The 7572-nt window shown below is 62.3% G+C and overlaps 1 protein-coding gene across 1 annotated transcript in view; it reads left to right on the plus strand.

Moving 5' to 3' along the window:
- Window positions 1-1832: 1832 nt before the first annotated feature.
- LOC148051662 (SUN domain-containing protein 5-like) overlaps window positions 1833-7572 on the plus strand; it is a 7261-nt gene continuing 1521 nt past the window's right edge. Inside the window, exons 1-10 of the mRNA XM_087735488.1 lie at window positions 1833-2115; window positions 2366-2450; window positions 3014-3081; window positions 3691-3752; window positions 3954-3994; window positions 4248-4341; window positions 4925-5000; window positions 5589-5701; window positions 6308-6475; window positions 6836-6925. Of these exons, the coding sequence (XP_087591614.1) occupies window positions 1833-2115; window positions 2366-2450; window positions 3014-3081; window positions 3691-3752; window positions 3954-3994; window positions 4248-4341; window positions 4925-5000; window positions 5589-5701; window positions 6308-6475; window positions 6836-6925 (1080 nt within the window). The remainder of the gene's footprint in view (window positions 2116-2365; window positions 2451-3013; window positions 3082-3690; window positions 3753-3953; window positions 3995-4247; window positions 4342-4924; window positions 5001-5588; window positions 5702-6307; window positions 6476-6835; window positions 6926-7572) is intronic.

The following is a 7572-nucleotide window of genomic DNA, read 5'->3' on the forward strand; positions in this document are numbered from 1 at the left end:
TCCCTAGGACAGCTGTGTCTGGAAACCTTTGGCCAAAGGGGTGGGTTGGAGTCCCACTGACGGTAATCTAGGGGTTCGAGTCCCCTTCTGGGGAATGCCTCTGACTAGTTTGTGCAAAGTGATGGTTTCTCTCTTTGGTGTTGCCGTATCTCTGATGGCGGGTACTAAGCCCTCTGCGGAAGGGGGCATTCGGAAAAGATCTCCCCTAGGCCGTATCTTGAAACATTGGAGGAAATTGGGAGGGGAGCCTCTCACTCGAAAACAGCTTCTAGAATATGGTGACAATTGGTGGCCAATGAATAGTCTCGAAGATCAGGAAAAATGGCCAAAGAATGGAACTCTAAGATATACTACTGTAGTACAACTGATGGTACTTTGCAGGCGGGAGGGTAAATGGGATGAAGTACCATACATGCATTTCTTTTTCACACGAAGAAACCACCCGGAATGGCAGAAGGAATGCGGAATAATCCCACACGATCCTCTGATCTTGGCTCTAGCAAAGGAGGGGAGGGGTAGGAATTTAAAACAATGGTGTTCTGCTTGTAGAAAATCAGCTCCTTTCGTACAAGCCCGTCTTGCCTCTTCCTGGGTTTTTCTTCTTGGCGTACAAAACGGTTCCGAAAGGAGAAACGCTGGCAGAAGCAGCTGCCCCGTGGGTTGAGAGCAAAGCCCCCGTTCCAGCAGCCTTTCTGGTTTCCCGGGGATGCCCAGGAGAGCTGGAAGCCTGCCCGGCAGCACAGGCCAGGCAGCCGCCCGGCACGGGAGCGTGGCAGGGTTCGGGGGGCCCACAGGCATGGGCTCCCACCGCCCAGGAGAGCCGTGCTGCCCCAGGGGAGCCCACCGGGTCTCCCCGGCCTGCTGCGCCCTGGGCAGCCCCAGTGTGACGTCAGAGCCACCACTGTGAGGTCAGAGCTGGCCGCCCGCATAGCCCTGTGGCGCGCGGGCAAGGAGCCCACAGCTGCCGTGTGGCTCTTGCCCTGGGCAGGCGCGCTCCTGCTGTGGGGCAGCGTGGGGCTGCTGCCGGAGCTGTTTTTGCCTGGGCAGGCCACACTGCTGGGGCTGAGGGGGAAGAGCGGAGCGGGGCGCCTGCCTTTGCCCAGAGATGGCGAGGAGCAAGGCCCCCGAGAGAAGACGCCAAGGGCCCTCCCAAGGCTCCTTGGGGAACGAGGCTGGCCAACAGCCGGCAGGGGAGGCAGCGGGGCCGAGCCGCTGCCAGACGAGTAGGTACGAAGCCTGGCATCTGCCCGGGGCATCAGGCTGGGCTGGTAGCAGGGACAGCGCGGTGCGGAGCAGCCTGGGGAAGCCGACAGCAGTTTTCTGAAGAAGAGCCCCGTGGCTTGCGAAGCCCCCCTTCTGTGGGGACGGGTCTCGGCGGAAAGCCTGCCTCACTCTCCCAGCCAAAAGGCAGCGTGCAGCAGGGGCTTTTGGGGAGGCGGTAGCCTCGTGCTGCAGGGTCGGAGCCCAGCCCTGCTGCACGGGGCGCTTTTGGTGCACGGGGAGGCCAAGCCCCTGGGGCCTGAGACTGGCCCCCTCGGGACGCTGAGGCGCGATCCTGCCTGGCTGATGGGAGCAGCTGTGCGGCGCAGAGAGGGGTCGGGAGACCTGGGAGTGCCCAGGGAAGAGGTGGGGGGGGCCGTGGCGGGGGACAGCAGCCCGTGCCCCCTCTGCGAACGGCCACTGGGAGGTGTCTGCCGCGGGGCAGGTTGGGGCCAGGGGCCAGGGAGCAGGGAGGGACGGGCTGAGAATCGCGCTGTGCTGCCGGCTGGGCTTCCCGAGGCGCGGGTCTGCTGCTGCCAGCTTGCTCCCACTGCAGGCCTGTAAAGCAAAGGATGGGGAAAGGAGAGGGGGGGCCCGCTGGGAGCAGCCCAGCTGTGCTGGCCTCTCTCGCTGCTGCTGGGACAGCCCGTCCTCTGGCAAGGGCCGCCGCTCAGGCTACTCCTGCCCGCCTCGGCTCCCGCGGCGTGGGGACGGTGGGCAACGGGCACTTGTCTTTTTCCTCCGACAGGAACCTCGGCACGGAGGTGGAGCTGGGGATACTCTCTTCCATGTCAGCTCCCGGCTCAGCCACTCAAGGGCCTGCCAAGTGGCGCGACAAGGCCACAGAAATTGCAAGTAAGCTCAGCACTGCTGCTTGCCGTGACCTCCTCGGGGCTGAACTTGGAGAGCTGCGCTGCGCTGGAGCTCTGGCCAAACGTCACAGGCGGCAGGAGAAGTGCAGGCTGCCCTGCTCTTTGCCCCAGGGAGGGAGTGTGTCGGACACGGTGCCCGCCTCCCCGCAGGCAGCTGCGACACGCGGGGCTGGGCATCCTAGAGAAGAGACCTCAAGAGGCAGGCCTAACTTTTCTCTGCTTTCCTTGCGCAGGGACAGCCTTCAGCCTTACTTGCCATCCGGCAGGCGACCTTCTCTCCCCGCGGAGACGTCTGCTGAGGACGTGCATCTCCGCCGTGTACGTATTACATCACGTTTCTGCTGTGGACGGGGGAGAGAAAGGGGATGTCTGAGGGCCGGTGCAAGCCAAGGGGAGAGCAGAGGGTGTTCCCCAGGCAGCAGCCCAGGGCTCCCAGTCGGGCGCCCAAGCTGGGGCGCTGCTCGTGCTGTGGCCGTTCTCAGGGAGAGGCAAGAGCAAAGCCCCTCGGCACCCCTAAGAGAGAGCTGTGTGATCGCAAGTGAGAACAGGCCTGCTTTCTCAGCCCAAGAGAGAGCAAGGTCCCCACCAGAAAGACTGCTGAAAAGCAGTCTTCATTTGCTCGGCCTCTTTACTTCCCTGCATAATTTTCAGTCCCTTTGGGATGCTGCTTCTGGAGCCCTTCCCCTGGGCGAGATCTGCCGGCAGTGTTGAACGGTGTGGACAGAAATCGTCTTCCTCCTGGGCGCTGCTCTGGCAGCTCTCTGGCAGCAGGAGGCTTCCAAAAGGCTGGCTTTCCGGCCTGAAAAGGCAACTCCACCGGGGGAGGGCTTTGCCCAAGACTTGGAGCATTGGCAGCCACAGGACTCCCTCCTCTTTTGCAGGCAAAAGATGGCCCTGCAGAAGAAGAGGATCTTCCACGTCGTCTTCTTGTGGCTCCCCGTGGCTCTTGGTGAGTTTGCATGAGCAGACACCTGAGAGCGACAGCCAGGCTGTGCTGCATGCCAGCTTTCAGCTGGCCAGCTTTCCTTTTGGGCCGCTCTGGGCGGAAACTCCCATGGCCCAAGCGCTTCCCGACTACGGCCTGCACTGGGACTGCCTTTTGGACTGCCAGTAAGACTGGGAGCCTCCCAGCCATGCTGCTGCTCTGGCCACTGGACCACAGGGCTTGCTTAGTCTGCAAGTCCGCGAGAGAAGGGCGTAGCTACTTCCAAGCCTGAAGTGGGGATTCCCAGAGGGGAGGGGCCGTGCAGGGGGACCCATGGGGAGGTACCTCTCCTAGCCCATGCAGCCTGGTCTCGGGGCTCCCCGAAGCAGCGAGGGGAAGCGGGGAATAGCTCTGGGGCACTGAGCACACCTGAGGCTCACGGCTGCGCAGTCCCCTCCAGCCTGGGCCGATGGCTTCCGGCCAGAGGCGCGTCCTCTCTCCGCACCCCACCTTCCCCACCTCCTCAGCTCACCTGCTGCCCCACCCCTAAGGCAACAGGCAGCAGACAACGCCACTGCAGGCATCGCTAGCGACCCCAGTAAAATAACTCTCTCTTGATGATGTGAATTGCAGCTGGTGTTTACTGCGGGACCTCACTGCCAGGGTGGACAATGCGGACAAAGGCACTGCTAGAGGTCGGTGACTCCTCTGCCACAGGCACCTCCTGCAACACAGCACTGCTGAGAGCGGCTGGAGAAATCACGGGCTCTCCTGCTGCCACGCAGGCTGACCCAAAGAAGCAGCAGCTTGTGCCGAGTCTTCCTAGGGAAGGCTCTCCTGGGAAGCCCCGGCGGCTCTGGTAGCGGATGCTCGAACCGAGCCTTTTTCCCTTTCAGGAGCTGGCCCTTGTGTCTGCAGAAGACCTGAAGACCCTGCGGTAAGAGACGTTTCCGGAGCTGGAATTGCTTCTGTGCAGAAGCGTCAGCCGCCCTCGTGCTCCCTGCACTCCTTTTGCTAACAGCCAGGGCTCCCATACCTCCTACCTGCCTTTGCCTTCTGCTCAAACTGGTGTGGAAGGGAAGCACGCGCAAAGCAGGGAAAGCACACGTGTCTCTCCTTCTTGCCGAGCTGAGACGCTCCCCAGAGGGGACGGGCCGCTCTCTGACAAGATCTGCTTTCCTGTCATGCAGGAACTTTTGCGTTTCCTTGGCGGAGCATAGCCAGAAGATGCAGCTTCTGACGGAGGAGGTGGCTCAACTGAGGGCAGAGATCAGCAGGGCAAAGGTGATGCTGCGTTTTGGGGAAGGAGGCTTGGCTGGGCAGAACCCCCGAGAAAGCACTCCTTGGGCTTGTTGGTGGGGTCGCGCTGCTGACTGCAGCAACCCAGCCTTTGCCCCAGGGCCTTGCTGGGTGAGCTGCTGCGCTGCACAGGCCCTTCTCCAGGCCCACTTTAAGCAGGCTGCTTCAGGCAGCACAGGACTCCCGACAGCCTTCCCTTGGCACGCCGGCACTCTGGCTCCTCTGGCTGGGCTCCTGAGGCAGGGATGAGACCCAGGCACGCTCACGGGGCCAGCCGTCGCTTGCAGGGCCCGAGCCCATCTCCCCGCTGACGGGCAGAGCGTGGAGGGTGGGGACGAGGGCGTGGGGACCCTCGTCAGCCCACCTGCCGGCCATGGCCGCGGCCGCGGACACAGATTCTCTTCCTCACTCCTCGTGGCTCACGTCAGCAGCAGCGAGTCTTGCAGCTCTGTGGACAAGGCTTGCCTTGCCTTTCTGACACTGACCCTTTGCCTCTGCCGGCGCTAGCAGCCACGCTGAGCTGCCCGCTGATGTGGTCCTTTTCTGTGTTCCTTTATGGCGTTCCCAGGAAGTGAACCAGGCAGCGTCCCACATGGCTTCGGAAGTCTCCGTCGAGATGTCTGACTGGGCCCTGAAAAGCTCTGGTATGGACACAAGCAGCCCAGTCTCCTTGCCCTGCGCTTGCCTGGAGCACTCCCCAAAGAAGCCTGTGCTCCGGGCGCCGCTCTCCAAAGTGGGGGAGCTTCAGTGCTTCCTGGGGTCCAAGAGCAAGGCTGTGGCACAGTGGCTCTCTCAGACTCCCTCCCAGTCCTGCCCTCGGCCTCCGCACAGGGGCCTCCGCACGGGTGCCTCCGCCGCTGCCCCCGCCCGTGTTCCCGTGCTCTTGGAAGGGCTCTCTTCCTCTCCGCTGCCTTCGAAGAGGGAATGGCTGGGCCATCCTTTGCTGCCCATGCCGCAAGCCCTCACTTTTGGTCTGCTGTCACTGACGTGGGCGCCCGCCGTCTCCCAGAACCCTCAGACCTTCTCCTCGTGGCGCTGTGAGAGACGCAGTCACCACCAGGCACGTGGCTGCCGTCATTCCCCTGTGCAGCTGGGCACCCCCAGCAGCGTGGGGAGGAGGAGAGGACTGACAGACGTGGAGCTGGCCGGCAGCATCAGAAATACTGTCTGAGCACCGAGTGCTCCTAGAATGTGCCCTCTTCCAGTAGTCACCTGCTCTCCCTCCCTTCCAGGTGCCACCATCGACATGCAGAGAACTTCCGAGACCTACATCTGCAAAGAGACCTGGGGCTGCAGGCTTTTGTGGCTCTTGTGCGCTGCCAAGCCTCCCGACACTATTTTGCAGGTATCCTAGCAGAACTCCTCAGGGCAGGTTTCCTGCCTCCCTCTGAAGTTGAGGACCGACCTCAGGGGCTCTGCCCTCGCTCCAGTGGCACTGCTCAAGCCCACAGTGTTGCTCAGGTTCCCGAAAGCAAAGCTCGAACACAGGGCTGGGCTTGCTAGCAATCAGCGCTTCCCCTCCGGAGGGGAATGGAGCTGAACGGAGCCAAACTGCTGCACCTCGCCCACAGTGCTCTGCCCCAGCTGGGTGAAAGACTTTCTCCCTGGTGACCCCGTTTCCACGCCCATCCCTAAGAGCGCCTTTTTGGGGCTGGCAGGCGGGAGGTGGGGGGTGCCCTGCAGAGCCACTGGGCAGAGAGGTGTTTCTGCTAGGCCCTGACTGGGACGCTTTCAGAACCGCTGTTCTCCTCTGCCCCATAATCCTGAGGGCCCCCTTTCAGTCAGGCAGGGACGAAGGCCTCCTGCTTCTGTCCATTTCCTCCCACGCGCCTCCTTTGCAAGCCAGAATAGACCCCACGGACACAACGGCGCCTACGCTTCAAGCTACGCGCGCCGTTGTGTTGGCCCCAACGCTCTCTCACTCTTCCTTGCTCTCGCGTTCTGCTTGCAGCCGGATGTTTCCCCAGGAAACTGCTGGCCTTTACAAGGGCATCAGGGCCAGGTGGTCATCAGGTTGCCAGCACGCGTCCATCTGACTGCCGTCACTGTGCAGCACATCTCCAAAGAAGTCTCTCCAGATGGGACCGTCACCAGCGCCCCCAGAGACGTCGCTGTCTTTGTGAGTCTCTGCTGGGCGCTTCTGGCGGGGATCTGGCCCTGGGGGAAAGCCATGGCAGGGTCTTGCTCGCTTTTGTGTGTCCTCTGAGCTTTGCATCCTGCTCTCTCCTGAGCACTGCACGGCCCTAGCGGGACACTTCAAGGCCTCTAGGGGTTTCATCCCTCTTGAGACTTGTTCGGGACAAGCACCTCAGGGTTCCTGAGCAGAAGTCAAGGCCGAGACTGAGCTCCACCATAGCGAGTGCTAGCCTACTGCTAGAGCCCCAGGAGAGGGTGGGGAGATAGCAGGGCTGATCCCGCACCTCCGTCCCCTCTTTGTGGGGACGAGTCTGAGCTGCTCTCCTTCTGCTTTGCCCCTGAGGGAGTGGATGCGGACGGAGAAGAGGAAACTCTCCTTGGGACGTTCACGTACAACGTGGCAAAGGAGCCCATGCAGACCTTCCCTCTGAAGGTACAGTCCACGCGCAGGGGCAAGGTGCCGGGGAGCAAACCAGGTTTGCCTGCAAGTCCATGGCAGGAAGAGCGTGAAGGCTTTCTCCCTGGGCCGAGGGACAGTGTCCTCTCCTCCCAGCACAGCGTGCCCCTTCTCTCCCCGTGCTCTCACGCCTGCCAGGAGGAAAGCAGGCAGAGCAGACAGCGGGAGCTTGGTGGGGTTGCACAGCAGCCGCCCCACGCGCAGGAGCACCTCCCCGGCCTCTCTGCCAGCACAGAGCAAGCAGCAGAGGGAACGGGCAGAGGGCAGGGAGGCTGAGCCCCAGCAGGGCCGGCATGCAGAGGCTGCCAGCTGCCTTCCCCCTTCCCGTCTCCCCAGCCTCCCCAGCAGCCCCGGTACCAGCAGCGAGCCTCAGCTTTCCGCAGCCGCTCCCACCCACTTTCAGGAGCTCGTTCCTGAGCAGGAGCAGGGCTGGCAGGGGGAGACACCTTCATCGCATTGTCGCTCCTAACAAACACCCCCGCTTCCTTTTCCCGCTTTTCTTGCCAGAACGCGCCGCTTCCCAGAGCCTTTGCCCGTGTCAAACTTCTGGTGAAGAGCAACTGGGGAAACCCAGCGTACACCTGCATTTATCGAGTGCAGGTTCACGGGAAGATGGCAAAACC

Source organism: Nipponia nippon, unplaced genomic scaffold (genome assembly GCF_047370975.1).
Source record: "Nipponia nippon isolate SJK-2023a ecotype South Korea unplaced genomic scaffold, ASM4737097v1 scaffold_59, whole genome shotgun sequence".
Taxonomy (NCBI): domain Eukaryota; kingdom Metazoa; phylum Chordata; class Aves; order Pelecaniformes; family Threskiornithidae; genus Nipponia; species Nipponia nippon.